Genomic DNA, 25,365 nt, shown 5'->3' with positions numbered 1-25,365 from the left:
ATCAGATTGGAAGGGGTGGTTTATTCCTTTTCTAATCCGAGCATATTCTCTCAGAGACGAATTTCAACATGATATGCTGATAACGGTATATAACTGTCTTAATTTATTCCATTATTTCTCTTGTGGCCGTACATATAGGCTAGTGAAACAAATGAGAATAATAGTATTTCGTGTTAAACAGGTTGTTTTTTTAAAGTCAGTGCTTGAAGTAAAGCTGCACTTAATTTTCATTGATAACTGCGGAGTTAGGAAATATTACACTCTTAATAATTTTAATTATAGGCCTATAATTCATTGTATAATAGACCTAAAAAAAATGTTTAAAACATTTTCAAAGATAGCCTAGCTAATAGCCTAATCTTTTATTATCCTCACAGCACATATAATATTAATTTAATAATAAAAGAAGACGAACCTAATAGATATAATAATAGACTAGAAGAATGTAACAGGTCTACATTAATTGAAAATACCAAATCCTCTTAATATTGCCAAGATTTGATGCTTTTGACAATATCTCTGGCTATCGTCGATACATGATCATCGTCTGTTGACGCAACAAGGGTTACCGCAAGTGTGATTGATATGACGTCACACACGCAGAGCGCGTGCGCAAAAGTTGTAATCCGAATGTATATAAAACACATATAAATGGATATTTGAATCAGATTACAATGTTAAGAGTACATGTAAACAGATCTGCAATCGGATTCAATTCATTCGGATTGACAAAAATTGGTGCATATAAACGTAGCCATTGTTATTTTATGGCAAGGAAAATATAAATCACGAAAATGCGCTTTGCCACATTTGTCTATGTCATAACTTGTCATAAGTCTATGGTTATAGCACAGTCAACAGGAGTAAATGCATTTGCCGCAGAAACGGCAGCAGTAAACGCAACTTATTCTGGTTGAGTACCATTTGTATCTCACCCCTGTTGACGTAAGGTGCTGCCGAAACTCATCCATGGTTGTGTTTGAGATGCTCATGTCCCTGAACATGCCTTCCAGTTTGGATGTGAACTGACAGCCACACTCCGTCTGTAGAACGAGAAACAAATCAAATAAGACATATACAGTATCACAGGCACACTGACCTTCCACTCTGTACAGCAGCAGATCTTGCCTTTAGCTTTGAGATCATGTTTTTTTCTGAGTCATCAGAGACACTTTTGTTAGTGAGGAGTCTTCTGGCCAAGTGCTGCTTGTAGTAGCGCTCAAACACATCCTTCTCCTGCATAAACCTGAACAGAACCATGGCTTTATCCAAGATAGACTCCACCTCCTGCTCTGTCAGCTAAAGGAGAGACAAACAACAGACATACAACTTGTATTAACTACTGAATTCCTATATTATATATATATATATATATATATATATATATATAATATATTTTGTGTAGGTATGTCATCTACACAAAAAAAAACAAACAAACAAAAATTCTCCCACAATTCTGAACAGAAATAGCATGTAATTTACTGGAGTTTCTGACAAAATACTAATTACTGCAGTCTATTTAAAAATGCTTAATATGAATGAATTAATAATAATAATAAAAAAAAAAAAATCGGTTTATAATAACTCATTCATAAATACTTTACTTGTTTCATTACTAGTTGAATCAGTTTTTGAATGAATCTCTTAAATGAACAATTAAATGACAAATACATTTTCACAGTCACTTGTTGCCACCTAGGGGTAACAATATAATCGATACAATTGTTACTTAAAGCGTCAAGTTACTCTACACCGCTGACATCAGTGTTTATATCCGAAATATAGACCTTTTATCTCAGTACTACTGAGATTATTTGAATATTTGTAACACAGAAATAACAATACTGTGCGGTTAAAAAGACGGTTTGTGAAGCTGTTTCATACCTAAACATGATGACTGCTCTCTCTGGCTCATCGGCAGCACCAAAACAGATTTGAATGTTCCGGTATGATTTTGTCAACTGTTTAACAGACACAGGCGAATCGTTGTCATTTAGGTGGGTGTTTGAATCGAGATCGCAATCTTTGTTGATTAATCATGTAGCTCTACCGTTTGTCCACGCCCATGCATGCGCGCCACACGCACGTCTAAAACAACGCTTATAAATTTAGATGGCCACATAAGCCACTTTAACCAGTAGAAACAAAGTTATGTTAAATCACTGTTTCATAATCCCTTAAATCAGGGGTGTCAAATCCTGCTCTCAGAGAGCCAACATCCTCCAGAGTTTATCTTCAATCCCTGGACACCTCTGCCTTAAATGGCGTAAGGAAAACAACACTTACGTTTACACAGTTTCATATCACTCTTTTCAGCAAAAACTCTGACAGAAGTTGCTTTCTTGAGTGTATGTAAACGGAATTCAGAGCAGGCAAAGTTCACTAAATAAAATGGCAGTGGATGACCAGTAAAGGTTGTGTCTCAGAGCACATCTGTTCAGGAAGGTTTAGTGACTACTAATAATGTTTAAAATATTAACTATATATTTTCTATATAGGTCGAGAGCAAGATTGCTATCTTGGGAGACGTCCACTAATTGAGTGACTAGAGAAAATAACTCACTCCTTTCACTCCTTTTTTCAGCTTATCGTCAATGAAGAGCGAGAGATACTCAGGTGAACGAGAGTTCAGGTTCAAGAAGTACTCAAAGTCCCCTGCGATGGTCTGCTTGAATAAACGGTCGTTGTTAAAGGAGTCTTGCAAGAAGCGATCAAACCGTGACTTCAGATCGAGAAGGCCCTACAGAAAGGAAGCAGAGAGAAAGAGGGAGGTTTTGACATGAATCTTTTGTGTTCTTCTAGTTAGGTGTGGTTCTATTTCTTATCTTGGTACCTGGATGTAGTCAACAGGGTTCTTGCCTTCTCCTTCCTCAGACACCAGAGCTTTGCCTTGCTCCCTCAGATATGAGCTCATACACTCGCACATGGTCTTCAGGCCATTTGGCACCCTACTGAACAACTTGTACATGCAGGCCAGATCTGCGCACACACACACACACACACACACACACACACACGAATATACTACATGTAAACACGATCGCATGTGTAATGACACAGACATGCCGTTATGACATACGAGCTGTTGTTGTCGTGACCTTCTAAAAATTCTGTGAAGTGCTGTAGGACAATGTCATCCCAGCAGTCTTTGCTTCGGACCCTCATCCACAGACACCTTGTTTTGGGCATGGGAAGGGGCGTTTTTACTGCTTGATAAATATAGCAGCACGGCACAGCGGTTCATGTGCTCGTCGTCTCCTAATCAGGACCCGAAATAGATAAATATTAAATCTGCAAGCGATGGCAGGATGATGGTTAGTCTGCGCTAACAGAGGGAAATTCTGTATATATTTATGCAGTAAGTGAATGTCAAAAGATCAAATCTGATTTGAGGTGTTGTGACAGAAACATGCACATCAACCTGATCACTTTATTTAACGTTCTGTAAACACCATCTTCAGATTTATCAATCGGAATTACTTCATTCAGATTGAAACAAAAAGTGTCTATGTAAACTTATCTAGTGTCTCCTGCACTGCTGTTCACTGGCAGTAATGTAATCTACAGTGCTATGGCAAAATAAATGATATGAAGTTATTAAGAGACTTAAGAATAGATTGTGATGAGTTAGAAAAGCCACTGGGTAAAGCAAAATTAACATGTCTTTCTGTTGCATTGTGTTTGATGGCTACACAGAAAAACAAGCCTACTGCATGAATAGGGTTTAGTTATGTGTCTTTACATATAACAAAAAAGTGAATAATTTAACATTCCAAAAAGCTTAGCCAATTATAATAGAAGACATTTTCACACAATTTTAGACGTATAAAGGGCCATTAAAAATAGCCTGTTTAGCAGCCTCACAGAAAGAGTGGAGAGAAAAAGAAAAAAAAAACTAAATAACATTAAGTGGACCTAAGGAAAAATCTCCTGAACCATTTTTTAAGTGTATCGAGAAATGACCATTCTGAAGTTTGAATGCACAACCTTCTCATTCCAGCTCTTTAACCACCAAGCCAGGGGTGTCAAACTCATTTTAGGTTGAGGCCCAGATGGGAAAAAAATAAAAAATAAATAAATGTAATTACTGAATTGCCGAATTACCTTTTAAAAGCTTAGTGACATTTAGCCTACATGAATATTACCATACAAACTACAAATTAATAAAACTAGAAAAACACATTGCTCTGTGAAAGCCACCTTTTAACAGCGAAACACTGTATTCAATTTTTTAAATGTTTTGATATTTTTTATTAGGGATGTCCCGATTATGATTTTTCATGGCTGATTCCGATTTTTTACAAGCAAATTGGCTGATTACAGTTGCTGATTATTTTTCTTTAAGCAAATGTATTTATTTACTCTATAACAAGCTAAACTGTCCTTTAAATATATGTAGCCAGCCATATGAAATTAGAGGCAACCACTACATTTTAATTATGATGCAAACAAAGATGTTACACACACATGTAGCATGAGCAGTTTTTTTTTTTTTTTAATTAGATTGTATAATTTCAAGATTTAAAGCAATAACAGAATGGTCTGACTTTTGTTTTGTGAAATTATGCTATAATTATGCTAGAAGACACCTGCACAAAACAAAAACAGCAGACTGAATGAAAATGCAAATTCACTCTTTGTCAGTAGGTGGTGCTTATGGAACAGCAGCAAGCTGTACAAAAAGCAGTGCTGCGCTTATAAACACTACTTTAATCCGTAGGTAAGGGGACAAGAAAATACCATTGAAATTATTCTGAAGACAGTTCCCTTTACTAGATACATTCATATAAATCCCTATCCCCATTTCAATATTTATATTTTTTTCTTCCTATATTTGGTGAACAGTGAGCTTGCTGCGCCTTGTTTTTGCTCTGCTAGCGCGTCTGTGTTCTCCTCTTTCTGTCCGCCTTCAATGCCCTGCCTGGCCTGTGTGTTAACGTCCTGTTTACAGATGTCATAATATTCCCACACAAATGACATTTTGGGAAATGATTGCAAAGCAGTTTGTGTGCCGGAATAGATATCAGCCAAAATAAAACGCAAAACCGTTCCACTTCATGGACGGTTGACCAGTGCATCTCTATTTTCTATCATTGTCAAAATCATTCCCCGGGTCGGATTGGACACCGTCGTACTGTGCATTCAGCACACGGGACGTATGTTTGACACCCCTGCACTAAGCTATATACTACCAATGTAAAATAAATGTAATGATAAATGACTGAGATGAGGACAGTGCACCTTCTGTCTTTCCATTCTTGAGCATGTGTACCAGGCCAGAGTTCTCCATCTCTACAATGGTCTTCATGTGTTTGGAGATGAGCTCTCGCTCCACCACCTTTACAATTGGCTCCTCTGTCGATTTATCCAGACAGTGTATAACTCGCTCAATCTCCTCGTTTATCCGTGCCTCCACTTTCTTTATGTACACACTTGCACTGTTCTCAGCTAAAAACTTTTGACTTTCCATCTGAAAAAGATTAATATATACAAAAAATAAAACAAATGAATAGGTTTAAAAAAACAAACAAAAAAAAACATTATTTGAGTCATTATTTACACATCATGTCGTTCTAAACCCATGTGCTTTAAAAATGCTTTGAAGAATCTTCACATTAAGTCTTTTCTATACAACAAATGCTGACCAAAGGTTGTCGAAATCCAAAAAAAGGTTATTAGTGCTAATTACTAATTCCAAAGAAAGAATAATTTTTGCTAATATTTGCTAAATACTCTGTGGTCATACCAAATATTGACGTGATTTAGTTAACAGAAGTTAATTTATAAATAAAACATTGAACTTATTACATTGAATTTGAAAACAATGTCACTTTACAGCATTTTTTCACAATTGCCTAAAACTTTTCATAGAACTGCAGGTCTGCAGGTAGAGTTCTCCAAGCTTCTTGGAGATTTTAAGACAGTTCTTATGGATTTAGTCTGTCTCTTCATTTAATTCCAACCAGGCTCAATGATGGTTAGATCAGATCTCTGTGTGAACCATATGTCTGTCATCAGACTCCTTGTACATACTAAAATCCCACCGGATTGTTACAATCAATGGCAAAAGGAATGTTTGGAAATGTAAACTTTTGAACAATACTACTGTATATCATGTGGCTGGGCTGCTATATCAAAGTCAGCAACAACCACAATGTACAATACTTGTAGATTTACTTAAAGGGTTAGTTCACCCAAAAATGAAATTTCTGTCATTAAATTCTCACCCTCATGTCGTTCCAAACCCGTAAGACCTTAGTTCATCTTCGGAACACAAATTAAAGGGTTAGTTCACCCAAAAATGAAAATAATGTCATTTATTACTCACCCTCATGCCGTTCCACACCCGTAAAACCTTCGTTAATCTTCGGAACACAAATTAAGATATTTTTGTTGAAATCCGATGGCTCAGTGAGGCCTGCATAGCCAGCAATGACATTTTCTCTCTCAAGATCTTTCAAAAAAAATTTCATTTTTGGGTGAACAAACCCTTTAAGATATTTTTGATGAAATCTAAGAGGATCTCCCATAGAAAGCAACAAAATTACCACATTCAAGGTCCAGAAAAGTAGTAAAGACATTGTTAAAATAGTCAACACGACTACAGTGGTCCAACCTTAATTTTATGAAGTGACGAGAATATTTTTGTGCGCAAAAACAAAACCAAAATAACGACTTTATTCACAGATTTCCTCTCTACCCTGTCATTCTCCTATGCAGTTTACATTGACGCTGACTATTTTAACGGTGTCTTTACTACTTCTCTGGACCTTGAATGTGGTAATTTCATTGCTTTCTATGTGAGATAAAAAACCTTTCGGATTTCATCAAAAATATCTTAATTTGTGTTCCGAAGGTCTTACGGGTGTGGAACGACATGAAGGCTAGCACTTAATGACAGAAATATCATTTTTGGGTGAACAAACCCTTTAAGTAAATCCACAAGTGGATACTTTGTGTGGTTGTTGCTGACTTCGATATAGCAGCCCAGTCACATGATATACAGTATTGTTTAACAGTTTACATTTCCAAACATTTCTTTTGGTCACTGTGAACCAAATCATTGTAAAAATAAGAAGATTCAATAAGAAAAAAAAAAAAAACAGATTTGGAACAACAGTGAATAAATGATAACATTTATAATCAGACAGTTTTTGCATTTTTTTAGGTTATTTTTTATATATATATATATATATATATATATATATATATGCATGCATAACAGGCTTAACATTATGACCACCTTCCTAATATTGTGTTGGTCCCCCTTTTGCTGCCAAAACAGCCCTGACCCATCGAGGCATGGACTCCACTAGACCCTTGAAGGTGTGCTCTGGTATCCGTCATCTGTGGTATGTAAGCAGCAGATCCTTTAATTCCGGTAAGTTACGAGGTGGGGTCTCCATAAACCTGACTTGTTTGTTTAGCACATCCCACAGATGCTCAATTGGATTGAGATCTGGGGAATTTGGAGGCCAAATCAACACCTCAAACTCGTTGGTGTGCTCCTCAAACTATTCCTGAACCATTTTTGCTTTGTGGGTGCATTAACCTGCTGAAAAAGACCACAGCCACCAGGGAATACCAATTCCATGAAAGGGTTTACATGGTCTGCAACAATGCTTAGGTAGGTGGTATGTGTCAAAGTAACATCCACATGGATGGCAGGACCCAAGGTTTCCCAGCAGAATGTTGCCCAAACCATCATACTGCCTCCGTCGGCTTGCCTTCTTCCCACAGTGCATCCTGGTGCCACGTGTTTCTCAGGTAAGCGACGCCACGCACCCGGCCATCCACATGATGTAAAAGAAAACGTGATTCATCAGACCAGGCCGCCTTCTTCCATTGCTCCGTGGATCAGTTCTGATGCTCACGTGCCCACTGTTGGCGCTTTCGGCGGTGGACAGGGGTCAGCATGGACACCCTGACTGTCTGTGGCTATGCAGCCCCATACGCAACAAACTGTAATGCACTGTGTATTCTGACACCTTTCTATCAGAACCAGCATTATCTTCTTGAGCAATTTGAGCTACAGTTTTTTAGAGATGCTCTGACCCAGTTGTCAAGCCATTACAATTTGGCCCTTGTCAAATTTGCTCAAAGCGAAAGGATTTGAGCAAATTTGACAAGGGCCAAATTGTAATTTTTCCTGTTTCTAACACATCAACTTCTAGGACAAAATATTTACTTCCTGCTTAATATATCCCACCCACTAACAGGTGCCTTGATGAAGAGATAATCAGTGTTATTCACTTCACCTGTCAGTGGTCATAATGTTAAGCCTGATTGGTATATATATATATTATATATATAATAGTATAATATATATATTCACTGTGGTCCTTATGTCACTTATTCCAACTAATAGAGAAATGCTACTGCAATAAAGTGTAATCTAGCTTTACAAACCTGAAAGAATTCAGCAGACATTTCTAAGAATGGGGCCTCAAAATCCTCTTCATAAACGGAACGTCCTTCCAATCCCAAAATCATCAACATCTGACAAGCGTTACGAATGGCACCCCTGAATGAAAACAAACATTTATTCACAATCTATACTAAGAAAAACCTGCAGTTAGATAACTTTTCCTGTTTCATTTAATATGTTCTGTCTGAAGGTTGGGGAAAGCAGAAAATCATAAATACAAATCTATGTACATGATAAAACTAAAGAACAGGTGGAGCTAAGTTATCTTCTGCAATGACAAGAATCTCTTATTGGCTTTCTCAGTGCTGTCTAACATGCAGAATCTTGGAGTCATTTTAGACTCACAGCAGACATTTGAAAAGCATGTTTCATACTCATTTTTAACAATAAATTTTACCGCGGCTTTTGAGGGAAATATTCACAATGTTACATGAAAGTCTATGTATCATAATGTAAAATAAGAATAAAATGTCTTGTTTTAGACTTTAAAAAAATTACAAATTATCTTAATCCTAAATGTTTGCTCACTGTTTGTGTTTTACAGTGGGATATTTTTTGTGTAGTAGCTTACACGCAGCACAATGGAGCATGATTTCAATTTTGGAACTGAATTTACAAACAGTGAGTAATAAGTAAGTAAAATAAGAACAAATAAATTACAAACAGTAGCACAAATAAATACAACAGAATAAGATACAAATGAAAGTTTCTTAGGCAGGTGTAACAGTAGTATTCAGGCACAGAAATACTACATGAATTGAATAAATTAATCAAAAGTGAAAGAACACTCGATAGTCTTTACTGTAAATTAAAAACAGTAAAAATCACAGTAAATTAAAAAGATTAATCTTAAAAACAGTGAGTGATTTTGTCTTTTGTTGTTTGATTAACAGACAGCAGCAGATTTATTAGGCTGCTGTCACTTTAAGAGTGAATGCACAGATCCTAAATAACGATACACGTCTTTTTTTTCGCAACGGTTTACGTTCACTTAAGACATAACTTTGTTTATGAAGATACTCACCAATTCTTTTGACATCATTTTTTGCGCATTTGGCAGTTTAAGCGCAATAAGACTCAAAAAAAGAACCCAACTTGGTACTTGCGAGCTGTTTGCAAGGCAGATTTATGTGCGCAAACTTTGAATGCAACTGCGCACAGAAAAGTCTCTTAAAAAGTACCGAATGGTCTAAAATAGCTGGAAGACGCGGTAAATTCAGGCCCTGATTAAACATTTATACTATTATACAGATATTTGTGGAACAAATGACTTTTCCAAAACGTTCTGGATTTATTTTTCCAAAACTTTTCCAGGCCTGGAAATTGCTATTTTTAAATTCCATGGCTTTTCCAGGTTTTCATAACCGTACAAACACTGATGTTCAAAAAAGCCTGTGCCGTTTAATATCAGAAACATGAAATTCATAGGGAATCAAATTTTAACAGATGCTGCAAAAATTTTTGTGCATTCAATAACTTTTTTTCCATTTTTATATGGTAATTACATCATGTCACAAGCAGGACAATCCATTCTCAGACCTTTACATCATTTTTATAAGCATGCACTAAAAATATCTGACAAAAAAAAAAAAACATATTAACAGTGTCATATAATTAAAATTATTCTGAAGTTCTCTTTTCACCAAATAGCTAAACTCTGTCAACACAACTCGTTAAGAAGTCTCTGCTCCATATCTTCATCCAGATGGCACGAAGAACGCAACGGCAGCATAGGCAAACAGGCACTGCGATGTTCATCACTGCGCCGAATAATATCCAGCACGTACATTAAAATGTATTTTGAATTTTATGTGAGTAGATTAAAACAATGGCCGGTAACATGCATACTGTATGCCTATCTGAGTGTGGTCTAACCATACTTATTAGCGAATAATCAGAATGATGAAAATTACATGTAAACCAGAGTAAAGAGTCCTCCTCATGTCATGTAAACAACTTACTGCAATTAAGACCTTACTCTGATTATTAGAAATAAATCGCATTATTGGTGCACATGTAAACGTCCAGGATCAGTGAAATGAACAGCTTAGCAGTACTGTAAGGCAGGGGTTCTCAAAGTGAGGTCCGCGGACCCCTGGGGGTCCATGTCCCATAGCCACAAAATAAATTTAGGACTAATCGAAAAGTAATTGAAACCGAAATTCAGAACCTCTAACAACGTAATTTTCCCATGTCGGTTATTTCGTTTTTTAAATCCTGTTAATACTTTCTCTTAAAACCATACTACCACGTGTGTAGTCACATGACTCTGCCCCATCCAGTCAGCGGCATGGAAGCGGCTCGCTTTACTTTCGGTTTGCTTTTCCACTGCAGCTTATTACCGCTTCAAAGTGGGTGGGATTATAGGGTGTACTCACACTAGGCACGGCTGCCTTGAACCGAGCCCGAGCGCGATTGTCCCCCGTCCATGCTCAGGCACGGTTAGCGCTCATACTGCATGCGAACCGTGCTCGAGCCCAACCGAACCGCGCTCTGGCCCACCTCTTCCAAGTGGGCCAGGGCTGGCTAAAGGAACCGCGCCCGGGCACAGAACGGAGTGATCACACTTGTCAAACGAACCGGGCTTTAGGGGTCAAACACGCTCGGGCACGGTTCAGAACGCCTAGTGTGAGTACACCCATAGACTGATTGTGTTGTTGTACCGCCTCTACTGCCGTGGATCCACTCCTTGGCTACCAACGAGTCTGCACATCGTCTACTGACATCGATACAACCATTTCTGTTTTCAAGTTGCTTGCAACAGTTGGTTAAAGGAAGAGGTTTAAAAACAAACAAACAAACAAACAAACAAAAAAAAAAAAACGCATGAACAAATGATACTGCGGTGGCGGTTACGGATTATTTTAAATCTAGCAGGTTTGGCGTCTCGTGTTTCAAATCCAATGACGCTGGTAGCGACGATTTTCTCTGACCAATCTGATCTGCAGTGTTTACATGTCACATTTAGTATCAGTACGGCACACTTGGAACCTCCACCGAGGTGGTAGCCGTACCAAGCCATACCGAGCTACAGGTGCTGGTCATATAATTAGAATATCATCAAAAAGTTGATTTATTTCACTAATTCCATTCAAAAAGTGAAACTTGTATATTATATTCATTCATTACACACAGACTGATATATTTCAAATGTTTATTTCTTTTAATTTTGATGATTATAACCCCAAAAAAAATCCCAAATTCAGTATCTCAGAAAATTAGATTACTATTTAAGACCAATACAAAGAAAGGATTTTTAGAAATCTTGGCCAACTGAAAAGTATGAACATGAAAAGTATGAGCATGTACAGCACTCAATACTTAGTTGGGGCTCCTTTTGCCTGAATTACTGCAGCAATGCGGCGTGGCATGGAGTCGATCAGTCTGTGGCACTGCTCAGGTGTTATAAGAGCCCAGGTTGCTCTGATAGTGGCCTTCAGCTCTTCTGCATTGTTGGGTCTGGCATATCGCATCTTCCTCTTCACAATACCCCATAGATTTTCTATGGCGTTAAGGTCAGGCGAGTTTGCTGGCCAATTAAGAACAGGGATACCATGGTCCTTAAACCAGGTACTGGTAGCTTTGGCACTGTGTGCAGGTGCCAAGTCCTGTTGGAAAATGAAATCTGCATCTCCATAAAGTTGGTCAGCAGCAGGAAGCATGAAGTGCTCTAAAACTTCCTGGTATACGGCTGCGTTGACCTCAGAAAACACAGTGGACCAACACCAGCAGATGACATGGCACCCCAAACCATCACTGACTGTGGAAACTTTACACTGGACCTCAAGCAACGTGGATTGTGTGCCTCTCCTCTCTTCCTCCAGACTCTGGGACCCTGATTTCCAAAGGAAATGCAAAATTTACTTTCATCAGAGAACATAACTTTGGACCACTCAGCAGCAGTCCAGTCCTTTTTGCCTTTAGCCCAGGCGATACGCTTCTGACGCTGTCTGTTGTTCAAGAGTGGCTTGACACAAGGAATGCGACAGCTGAAACCCATGTCTTGCATACGTCTGTGCGTAGTGGTTCTTGAAGCACTGACTCCAGCTGCAGTCCACTCTTTGTGAATCTCCCCCACATTTTTGAATGGGTTTTGTTTCACAATCCTCTCCAGGGTGCGGTTATCCCTATTGCTTGTACACTTTTTTCTACCACATCTTTTCCTTCCCTTCGCCTCTCTATTAACTCCCTCGGGTCGGCGGTCACGCCGGCGATACCACCTCGGTTTTTTTCTTATCAGTGTGAAAGAGACTCAAAATACTCCGTCAATGTTGCACATATAATTAAGAGTTATACACCATTAAAATTTGTGGAATATCTTCTTTTATTTGTGTACACTCAGAGTAAAAACAAAATGATGTGCTTTTTGCAAAATAAAGAAAACTAACATGATGCGTGATCTCTCGTCTCCCTCTGAACGAAGTTTAATCTGATAGTTCTCAGAAAATGAACTGTAACTTAGTGAATACTAATGACACAAAAATGAGACTTATGTCTAAAAAAACGTTGAAATGTCAGGATTTAAATCGTATAAGTCAAATCGAAAACAAATATTCTGTGTTTATGTAATCTGTATGAAAAGAGACATGTCAGACGCCCGTGATTCAGCTCATTATCCGCTAATGCGGCCACACCCACGGAGCGAGCGCTATTCAGACGCAAATTCTGAGGCAATACATGTATACATCATCTCAATCGTGCATTTATTGTCTTGAAAAGTGTTTATCTGGATGTTAAAGCCATGGTTAGCGATCTCTGGAGGACATGCCGTTAGTTCCTGAATGTCCTGTTCTTCTTTAGAGTAATTTGTGGACTAAATGTGCACAGAGCGCCCTCCGGCTGCAGGTATGAATTGAAAACACAGTATCCAGCGCTCACAGTGATGACAATAAATATTGAATAAATATTACTCCTCTGTATATAAAATTGACATAAACATATGAGAATCCATCAATATTTCTCCAAATGTGCATGCTTTTAAGCTAAAAGACTATATGAAATGCCATAGAGGTAACATGAATGTTCAGACGCTTTGCATCACAGAAATACATTATATTTGAAAGTATATAATAGAATACCATAATTTTAAATTGTAATAATATTTCACAGTATTGCTGTTTTTTCTGTATGTTTGATATACACCATGATGAGCTTGAGACATGATCACAGAGGGTTTTTTCACAGCCTACCTGACTGAAAGGCCTCATTATTATGCAGCTCATTAGAGGTTCTTTATGCGATTCTTTTGTCTTCTCAGGTGTAAATCACCCATTATTCATGATGATTCACGCCTCCACGCATACTGTGTTTCTTGACAAAAAGTGTCTTACAAAAACTAAATCAATATATTGTTATAAATGAACGAGTATGCAGGATAATTTTTACATCATTTTGAAGCAAAAACTCTAGTCTACAACCTCCAATACCCAGAAGTCTTGTGAACACAGATTTAATATATATTGTTTGGCTTTATTTCAGTGACTTAAGTTTTTTGTTTTTTCAATAACCACGCATAAACGTTATTCCTTCAAAAACACAAACATGTACATACATGTTCCTCACATATTATGGTAGCCTAGTTTGTGCTGAATACAGTGTAATGACACTTTTTCCATTAATATGTTAATGAACAACTGAAAAAAGCACAAATGTCAGGGCATGTCAAAACTTCTCCAGGGCCCCGAAAATCCTCAGACCCCAGAGGGTTAATGTGCTTGGACACAGAGCTCTGAACAGCCAGCCTCTTTTGCAATGACCTTTTGTGTCTTGCCCTCCTTGTGCAAGGTGTCAATGGTCGTCTTTTGGACAACTGTCAAGTCAGAAGTCTTTCCCATGATTGTGTAGCCTACAGAACTAGACTGAGAGACCATTTAAAAGGCCTTTGCAGGTGTTTTGAGTTAATTAGCTGATTAGAGTGTGGCACCAGGTGTCTTCAATATTGAACCTTTTCACAATTTCTAATTTTCTGAGATACTGAATTTGGGATTTTCCTTAGTTGTCAGTTATAATCATCAAAATTAAAAGAAATAAACATTTGAAATATATCAGTCTGTGTGTAATGAATGAATATAATATACAAGTTTCACTTTTTGAATGGAATTAGTGAAATAAATCAACTTTTTGATGATATTCTAATTATATGACCAGCACTTGTATACCATGCAGTGGAAAAGCGCCAAAAAGTGAGCCGTACCGAGCCGTACCATGCAGTGATCCTGTGATTTATCACTAAAGTAGCTTAGAAACTCAAGTTTATAGCATATATTTTTCTACTTTTTAAGTAACCCACAGCTTCACAATAAGAGACAGTATGACTAATTCATACACGCAATCGCTCTCATTAACGCATTCAAATAAATGTACTGGTACTGTGCTAATTTATCTGTATCTGATTTAGAACGAGCAGAAATCTGTAAGAAATGTTACGCACCATAGATAAAAATAACTGCTGAAAGTGAGCTATGATGTCAGAGCACTCTTTCATTAGGAAAAAATATCCCACCTTTAATAGTCAAGCATATTTACAGTACAACAAACCTTGTCAGTGAGGGCAAAAAAAAAAAAAAACAAAAAAAAAAAACGTTAATTAATCGTAATCGAGGTAAAATGTTCAATTAATCGAGATTTTGATTTTAGGTCATATCGTCCAGCCCTATGATTTCCACAATGCGGAAAATGTGGATGGAATCGTGGAATCCAGTTACAAAAACTGTCTCTACAGTATAATGTGGAATGTCACTGCATTTGGTACATTTTGGAAACAGTTTCATCTATACACATACTCAAGCACGTGAGATGCTCATGGTGTTTTTAGCATCTGCCGTCTCACTATATAAGGACATGAACACATTAACTTAATCTCCAGACTCTTGCTACTCAGCTCTTAAACCCTTTGGTCTACAGGCAAAATCTTGGTCCCGTTTGAAAGCAGACACTTGAGAATTACTCATAGTAGTACAGGAACAGAAGCTCAAATAGACGGAAAAGTGACTAGCACACATTTTTATATATATATATAGTATGCCATACTTAAAAAAAAAACATTAAGACTAGGATTTAAGAGGCTTGAAACATATTTGAAATAAAGAAACATTTTACTAAGACAATGTATTTTTCTGCAAGCTTTTTTTCAAATTATATAAGGAGTCCATTTAAATCAAAACTACTGTGCACAAAGCACACATAGAAAACATTCTATAACATAATTTTCTATTTTAATATAATAAATGTAAATAAAAGTGGATAAAAAAAACTTGTTACACTTGTTTAGAGCTTTTTTATGCGAGTCAAAATCTGGGTAATAATGGGACAACAGTTTTAAGAAGTGATTTTTCACTTTACAACAGGATCTGCATTTTCATTAGATTAAATAAAAGATTTTTGTTGTAAGAGACAATAAAAACAACTTTGTGCATCAAAACCACATCTTTCCTGGAAAAAAACAACAACTTGATTTTCAAAAGTCAACAAATTTACAACACCTGAATTTTTGCCGTAGAAACCAGAAGCGCTGCACTGTGTTTAGCGTAGGAGACTGACATGGAAGAGAATAAATTGTTGAATAAAGTTGTTATTTTTGTTTGTTTTTTTGTGCACAAAAAGTATTCTCATCGCTTCATAACATTTAAGGTTGAACCAGTGTAGTCACATGGACTATTTTAACGATGTCTTTACTACCTTTCTGGGCCTTGAAAGTAGTAATTGTGTTGCGGTCTATCAGAGGCCAGAAGGCTCTTGCTCCGAAGATGAACTAAGGACTTACAGATTTGGAACAAAAGGTAATTAATGTCAGAATTTTCATTTTTGGGTGAACTAACCCTTAAATTATAGGTATAATTCAAGCTCTGTTAGTACATCCAAATTTACCGGCATACATACAGTACACACTTATGTAAAGCAATGTATACTATTTAGGAAAACCACAACTGATTGCTTGTTTATATCACTGCAACATGTAAACTATATTACTGGCCAGTGGCCAGCTTTTTATATAAAGTTGGATATATAAGTATACCCAACTTTATCTGCATAAATACAGTATACTCACGTAAAGCTATACATACTCACCGGCCACTTAATTAGGTGCAATATTTATAATGCAAATATCTTTACAAAGACTGGTCAGAAAAAGAGAAAATATTATCCAGTGAGAGGCAGTCGGTGAAACTGCCTTGTTGATGCCAGAGGTCAAAGGAGGATGGCCAGACTGGTTCCAGCTGATAGAAAGGCAACAGTAATCTGAGTATTGTTGCTGACCATGTCCATCCCTTTATGACCACAGCATACCATCTTCTGATGGCTACTTCAAGCAAGATAACTCACCAACTGTGTGATGCTATCATGTCAATATAGACCAAAATGCAAAAAGGGGTCCAACCCGGTACTAGCAAGGTATACCTAATATTGGCTGGTGATGGTATACACTAAATGTTTGATTGCTTGCATCATCGAAAAATGTAAACTATATTATCAACCAGCTCTAATGAGCAAAATGTGACAATAAGAAAGAAATTAATATATTATAAACATGAACATATTTTCTGTAAATCTGCTTTAAAATGATGGGTCACTTGCATGAAATGTTCACAGCAATTAGTACATCCAAATGAGCTGTGCAAAACTGTTGCCACCGTGTGGACAAACTAATTAGTGGGATCTAAGTGGTGCTATGGGGTAATTTTCGCTGCAGAATTGCCTAAAGCAAGACAGCTTGATTATAAGCTTTGAATTTTATTTTATATTTATTTTAACTAAAGTGTAGTGTCTGGACCAATCAGACACACAATTATTCATTATATTTAATGAATAATCCAGTAACTCACTCTCTCAAAGTTCTGTGAACCCATCCCCCTAAACTAGCATCCCAAATGAAGCTTAACAAACAGACAGAACTAGGTGTCCTGTTACAGGACACAAGAAAACTGATAAGAACTTTTTTTATGACCGTCAGGAATTTGTGACTCTGACTTCATTCTTTCTGAGAAGGACAAATAAACCCTCTTAATCCTATATATTCTATATATAACCGCATGAGAAATGTATAAACGTGTATCCAATTTTCCCCTCTCATGATTTTCCTTTTATAGGGTTTATTCTATGTATTAATTCTCTCTTTTGAGCTATTTTGGTATTTATGTTTCAGAGTTGCAAATTTATAGTTAACTAAAATCACATGGGTAGCATGTTTGGTATCTACGGACTCCAACTTTCGTTTCCTATTTGGTAATTTATGTTATATGTTATTAACTCTGTGACACATTAGTATTATAAGAATCTAGAAGGTTCTTCTCTCAAACATCCAATCCAATGTCTTATGCTAATATCTTGCTACAGAACAAAGACTCGTAAAAGTTTCCCTCCGAAGGGAAAACTCCTTATTGGCTCAGTCACCTTAAGAGGGTGTGGCATCTTCACGCTTTAAAAATCACTGATCACCAGATCACAGGGCTCTTCTTTTTTTACTGAAAAATGCTGATGTGAAGATGATGCTGTAGGCCTACCAGAAGCTTCTAAGGAACCCCAAGCTTCGGCCTAGACCTTCCATTCACCAAAGATCCTCTGAATCCAACTGGTTCTCTTTCATCAAGACAATATCAGCAAAGATTCAACAGGATCCTCCACAAATTGCATTAGGACAGTTTTAACTGAAGGAAACAACGTCCAAGTAGATAAAGAAAGATCGGTAAAAGCTTAATTTAAAATTGCATTACTGAAATTCTGGAATACAGACTTAACCAACATCTAACAAACTGATGAGGGTTCAGGTGTAGGGCTGCACGATATTAAATAAAAATGCAGAAAAATAGGCGATAACTCATTAAATAATGTGATATTCAATATGCAATACAATAATGCTTTAAGTGTGTAAAATCAAATGTAAATTTAATTTAAATATATTTAAAAACTGAAAATGATATAACCAACATACATGCTCCGTGAATACTCACCAAGATGGGCATTTTGACATAATGTATGTGTATTTGGCCATATAAACTGCGTAAGAGAACTGATATCAATATTAAGCGCTGTCCGAGAGGCGGCTTCCTGTGCGAGTGATTACTTTGCTTATTGCGCCTAATAACATTAAGCATGTCACATGTATGTAACATACATGTGTCCAGTCAATTCACTGCCTGCTGCGTCGACCTAAAACTAAATATTAAAATCATTCAGTTATTGTAAGCAATTGTAATAGGCATATCATGATATGTACATTTGCAATATTTAGATAATTTTGATATATTGTTCAGCCCTATTCAGGCAATATTAATATTAATCCATTTTTGAGTATCTTTTTATGTCGCTGTTAAGCCAAAAAAAAAAAAAAACAATTTTTTAAAAGTATTTATTTTTAATGGACAACCAGTTGCTTTACATTTAGAGGCCGATAAACAATGTCATATTTTTCATATTGGTATGCTTTATGCATAAAGAGACTTTAATGGTATAGTTCACCCAAAAACTTAAATTCTGTCATATTTACTTACCCTGATGTCCTTCCAAACCTCTATGACTTTCATTCTTCTGCGGAACACAAAATAAGATATTTTGAAGAATGTTGGTAATCCAAAAGTTTTTTTCCCATTTACTTCAATTGTATGGACAAAAAACAGACATTTCTCAAAATGTCTTATTTTATGTTTCACAGAAGAAAGTCATACAGGTTTGGAACGACCTGATAGTGAGTAAATGATGACAGAAATTTCATTTTTGGGTGAACAAGCCCTACTTATCTCTTGATTTAATGAGTCTATTAAAAATAAGTAAATAAATTATTAAGTACAATTAATTGTGGAATTTCTTTTTTCTACCTTCACTCAAGTTTGATTGGCAAGTTTGAATTTTAATATTTCAGTATATATAAAATTGTTCATTCCACACCCCAGTTCATTCCAGGGTTTAAACACGGACCTTCCCAGCCAGCGGGCTCATGCATTAATGTTGTGTGTGCACAAAAAGGGAACAGCAAAGTAAGTACATATGAGGCTCATATCAGGATTTATAAAATGTACTTGGCAAAAACTTGGCATGAATGTTTGCACACTAGCAAATGTAGGGTTTGATCAATTAAAAAAACAGCCATACTGTTATGATGAATCACCACACATGTGTGGGCCAAAACAATTAGACACCCACCTGTCCACCACCTCTCCTTTTCTCTCACGGGCAATCATGTCTAGTAAGGTCTGCCTTAGATGGTCCCGAATGCAACCATAACGAACCACCTGGTCTCTGAAGATGATGAGACCTAGATTATAGACGTTCTCTACATTATTCTGCTGAACATACACCCGGTCCTATACAAAGACAGAAGGGGAGACAGAGAGAGAGAGTGATGAAGCTAATAAAGGAGATAAAGCTCTTCTCCAAGCAACAGTCAAATTGGTTAGAAACAATGCACAACCAGCCAGTAGGAGAGACTAATATATTTGAATTTCCTGAAAGAAATTCCAGTACTTGCAAGGCAGCAAAAGAAGAGCTAAAGTTGATCACGATTCTGAAGAAAAATTAGTTTATTTCAGCAATTTACAAAACCTAAACATTAGGCTACTAAACAGTACGACAGTTAATTAAAGGACTAACGCATTTGTATTACATTCCAAAGAGGTCCGTAATCAGCTCCACAGTGGAAAATGAAACCATATCCGTACCGGCTGGGCTGGATCGGCACGGAATGGAATGGTTAAAGCAAAGACAATGGTTTGGCCCTACGGTGGAAAAGCAGCTAATGAAAATAATGGTGTCTAATCTTGTTTGGCCTCAACTTCTCTTGTGTTCCGCATAAGTTTATGTGAACTACAGAAAAAAGTGGGGTTACAAAATCTTCATGTATAATCGCGTATAAAATGTGGCTTTGCGGTTGCTAAAGAAAATGTTTGGGACAGATGCGTACAAGACATCAAATTGTAAGTTCTTCAGGAGCTCATTCATCCATCCAGTCAAAAGATCTCAACTCACTAACTGAACGATTATATCAAACAGAACAGAAGCTGATTTCTAGTCATTATGGTCATTATCTCAGCAGGGATTTGCATCGCTGCGGTTGTTAAAGGTACAGTTCACCCAAAAATTACAACTCCGTAATCATTTACTCACCCTCATGCCATTCCAAAAAGAGCCTGAATTTCGGCATGGGATTGCAGGTATTGTGCATAATTTTACTCATTCCTGCCAGTTCCATGCGTATAATGCAGGAAATTCCCACAAACATTTTTTCACTATAGCATGCAGGTTAAATGAGAAAATGAATCCACATAGAAAAATGGATCAAAATCAAAGACATGCGTAAATGGCTTCAGCTCACCACAGACTTTCACTCGCATTTAGAATCGATGAAACTATCTAAGCGCACAGCTAGGATGATGTAGTTTTGGCACACCACTTCCTCAATACAGCTTTTACTGGTAACTTTCCTGTCACGAACGGTGATACTGGTTATACCCTGTACAAGGATGATCTAGCGGTACAAAATTTTATATCGCTTAAAAAAAGAAAGGTTATTACATAACTTTAAAAAAATGACTTGATAACAGTTCTTATATTAATAGTCTAACTAATAGAACAACCTTAAATAAAGCACAGTCGCATAATGAAGAGTTGAGAGCCAGTGCCCAGTTAAAAACGAAGCCCTTAACAAAAACCCTAAGTCATATGATTAAGGAAACCCTCAGTTCACCAAAAAAAAATGAAAATTCTCTCATCATTTACTCACCCTCATGCCATCCTCGATGTATAAGACTAATTTCTCCAGACAAACATAAATAGGGCTGCAACAACTAATCGATAAAATCAATTATTATCAATAATGAAAATAATCAACAATAAATTTGATTATCGATTAGTCGCATCTGCGAACTGTGCATGCTAACCATCTACCAGTCACGTCGCTTTACAGCGAATAACACATTTTCATGGACATATGGACACAATGTGCATGACCCAAGTTGTCCGAAACATGTGAATACTTTATAAGCTTTTCAAACAAAAGCATAATGCTTTTGAGATGCGTTTTCTTCAGTGCAAAACTTAAATTTCACAGTTATATCCTTATCTGTTTAAGTATTTCCATTTTGCATATTCTGACAACAGTATTTCCATTTTGCATATTCTGACAACAAGCGAGTCTCCGTTAAACTTCACAGACTTCAATTAACAAGTGCCGGGGAATGCATGCCCAGAAAACAGAGGGAGCGCAGTAGACCAGGAGCACAATAATTCTAAAAAATAAATTTTTTATAAAGAAAATTTGGGTCGGCTGATCAGTTTTGCTAATTAATCGGCACAGATAACAGATTGCTGGAACAATCGGTTATCAGCAAATTCCATATAGTTTTTCTGGGTTGTGTCCATTGCTGGAGCGGCTGAGAAGGGCCCGCTGCGATTATACAGTACAAGAGTGGCCTCTAGAGGTGAAATCACTGACGCCTCATGGTGTTTGTTTTGACACGCGTGCTGCACTGAGCGGGACACTTCAGATGCGGATTTAAAAAAGCAGTACGTTTGCCGTAGAGGCTGAGAGGACTCTAACATTAGCAGTACCTCAAGTGGTTAAAACAGTGTGACAAAAACACAAACAAGTCTGACCCAAATGTTTAATGTCACGATTGTTACCATCTGTTTGCATTAGTTTATATCCCACTTTAATGCATTCGTTATGCAGCGAAGTCACATATTTAAAGCTAGTGACGTGAGAAAGCTGCATGACCGGAGAGTTTGCTGAGAGAAACATATCAATAAATCAGAAATGCATCCGATTCGTTGTGAAGTTCATGCGAGAAATAATGTGGAAGCACCAAGGACCGCCACTTCTGGCGCAAGCTTCTCAACGCACTTACGTCACAACATCCCTCTTATGAATGCTCGTATGACACATTTCAGTAAGTTGCATGTTTGGACATACCTTCTGATGTTCATTGTTCATTCATGTTTATTTCTTGCTATAACTAGTAGTAAAGCGAGAGAGATGATCAGTTCACATGTGCTCCATTTTGCCACTTGAACATACATGCAAATACAGCGATCTGTCACATCAAATTTATGCCAAGTTCGCAGTTTCCCTGACAACTTGTCCACGTCATACACACACCGCGGCCACAGTGTATGACAGATGTATCGCTTTGCTCACCATGTCATCAACTATCTGATATTCCGATTCTCAAATATGTGTAAGTGAGTGTTTTGTCATTTAAAAACCTATATAACGATCTTGATCTTAATCTATAACGCGAGATTGGCGCCGCCATGTTTGTTTGCGCCTCAGTTCAAAGAGTCCTATCAGTCGATTTACAGGCTACATAAATTTTTTATAAAGAAATTCATCCATTTGTTCCGAAATGCATGTTGGATTGTTATTGCTGCATAGACATCAGTGTATATTTCATTGGCTGACACTTGACACCACAGGATGTAGAGTCGGCCGACAGCTTCAGATATTTATCATACTAAATATTTGTCTGGCGTCAGTGAGGTGTCAGTGGTGCGTCAGCTGATCACCTGCTGATTTGCCACCGATCACACCCCGACCTGTCGGCAAGCTCATTAACATGCAAATCGGGCTTAAAATCCTGTAGTGTGAACTTGGCATAAAGAGCATCAAAACAGCATTTATTGTTTGAATATCATGATGTTCTTATCAAAATAACAAAGTACAAAGCTTATTGCGATTATTGGACAGGAGGCACGCTACAAATAAGTTAAGTAATATTTACAATGTTTGTAAGCCTCACACAGCATCCAGGCAGAGGTGCAGCACATGTTTGGCACAAGTAGTTGATCCCAGTCTGAAATTTTCATGTTTTTTTTTTTTTTTCAGTTTTTAACCACAGCTTCCAAATTCTTACGTTTTTATAATCACGACAATTTTAATTTGTGGTTAATCGTTATATTGGATAATTACGACGTCCCTAGTCATGATCACATTGTGTGGTTTTTCAAGCATCAGCCGAGCGGCACCCATTCACTTGCATTATATGGACTCACACAGATCGATTATTTTAATAAAAATTTTTGTTTGTGTTTATCTGGAAAAAGAAAGTCATAAACATTGGGGATGCCATGAGGGTGAGTAAATGATGAGAATTTTTTTATTTTTGGGTGAACTATCAATTTAAGGTACCTTAAGGTTGTCATCAATTATTTCTGCCTAATTGATTAAGTGTTCTGTTTTGCATTGTAACAAAGTCCTTATTACCATTTCACTCTCAAAAATATTAAGAGACTAAAACAGGTCCCTTAAGTCAATGCAATGGCTGTTTTTTCTGTTAATTGAGGAGGAGGAAGTACAGAGGCACATTTTTAGTCTTGTTCATAAGAGTAACTGATGAATTATAGTAGCTTCGGAGGGTGCTTTTTTCCCTGTGTTCTTTTTGAAGAATGTCTTTTTTGTTCTTAGTCCAGCTTGGTTTATGTTTCTTGTTAACACCGGTCGCACACAAAGCGCCATGACGAGGGACATCTCAAGGGGTATTGAACGCCAGAGAATTAAAATGAGAATTTCAACTGGAAATGCACCTAACCAGAATGTTTGAGGAATATCAATACAGTGATGCCTTGCAAGCCCTGTAATAAGCTACCATTCACAAAGAGAAGTGCCAAGACAAAAATCAAACAACATACAATAAAAGGTTCCCATAAGGACTCACCATGTACATCAAGATGTCTCTGATCATCACCATAGCCGTCTGGTGGTCATTCCAGGCTTGATTCAGTGTTTGCAGAAAGTTGTTATTCAGGGAGTTTAACACATCCTCACGTACCTTTTAAATGGACAAAAAATGGATGAGAGTAAATGATAAACAAGGCTTCCTTATAATTCATATCAAGCCAGCAACCAAAAACCTAACTTGGTCTAATTTGTTAATGAAGCACTCATCTCTCTTTCAATTTAAACACATTAAACATCACACCTCAAACCCTCTTCAAGAGTTGCTCTTATTTCATTAAACCAACATTGCCTGTTAAGGTCTATTCACACCAAGGCAAATGTTCGGTACCAAAATTTGATGCGATAAACATTTTCATTTGAATGAATGTCTGTTAACTCTGTGCAAACCAACACACACATTGACCGTCAATGCGACTTTTTTTAATTTTAATTTGTAATTCTTTTTGCTAAAGGACAATCAGTAGCAGAGGGAAAATACCGCTCTCTTGTCTCTGTGAAATCTGAACGGCTGTTTGAAAACATGTAAATAATGTTTAATGACCTAATTTCTTCAGAGAAGCAAATGTCAGAAGTAGAAAGTTGCGCACTGCTGCTCTTGTGTACTACTGTACTTCTGCTTTTCCATAAGCGCCACCTACAGTCAGTATAATTTCGCATTTTTCATACAGCCCATCTGCTGTTACTTTTTTCATTGTTCTAAAACGCATGCGAAAATCGGAGCAAAAGTTTATGCAGAGCATTTGAGTCTGTAAACCTTTACTTATAATCTCCTTCACACATTACTTTCTACCACCTGACATCCCTTTTCCAATGAACTGGTGCTGGATCTTCCTGTAGCTCAAACATAGGGCTGCACAATTTGGGGAAAAAATCTAAATGTGATTTTTCTGGTTAAAACTGCAATTTGCGATTTTTAAAACAAATGAACAATGACAACAAAAAGATAAAGGTTTGTTGTGCTTGTTTGTAAGGCTGCACAATTTGGCCCAAAATGTTGTGTCTGAATATTAATATATTATAATATATAATATAATAATTATTATTATTATTATTATTATTACTGCTAAATAAAAATATTTATGGAGCCCCGCACATGACATGCAGGAAAACAAGTAAATCGTGCGCACGATTTAGTAAATTGAGGGAATGAATAAGTAAATCGAGTGCATGATTTAGCGTACTATTTTTTCCTGCATGTCATGTGTAATTAGAAAATAATATTTTTATTTTAAAGAAAACTTATTTTATGAAAAAAGGCAGGTTACCTATTAAC

At 36.9% G+C, this 25,365-nt stretch overlaps 1 protein-coding gene across 1 annotated transcript in view; it reads right to left on the bottom strand.

Annotated features, from left to right (window-relative positions):
* cul3b (cullin 3b) overlaps nt 1–25,365 on the bottom strand; it is a 40,554-nt gene that overhangs the window by 11,786 nt on the left and 3,403 nt on the right. Inside the window, exons 3-10 of the mRNA XM_051862110.1 lie at nt 24,070–24,183; nt 19,565–19,725; nt 8,410–8,524; nt 5,242–5,470; nt 2,834–2,979; nt 2,564–2,740; nt 1,129–1,299; nt 936–1,043 (exon numbers count right to left, since the gene is read on the bottom strand). Coding sequence (XP_051718070.1) covers nt 936–1,043; nt 1,129–1,299; nt 2,564–2,740; nt 2,834–2,979; nt 5,242–5,470; nt 8,410–8,524; nt 19,565–19,725; nt 24,070–24,183 — 1,221 coding nt within the window. The remainder of the gene's footprint in view (nt 1–935; nt 1,044–1,128; nt 1,300–2,563; nt 2,741–2,833; nt 2,980–5,241; nt 5,471–8,409; nt 8,525–19,564; nt 19,726–24,069; nt 24,184–25,365) is intronic.

The sequence above is a fragment of the Ctenopharyngodon idella genome, chromosome 15 (assembly GCF_019924925.1).
Source record: "Ctenopharyngodon idella isolate HZGC_01 chromosome 15, HZGC01, whole genome shotgun sequence".
Taxonomy (NCBI): Eukaryota; Metazoa; Chordata; class Actinopteri; order Cypriniformes; family Xenocyprididae; genus Ctenopharyngodon; species Ctenopharyngodon idella.
This window is presented reverse-complemented; position numbering and strand designations above follow the sequence as displayed.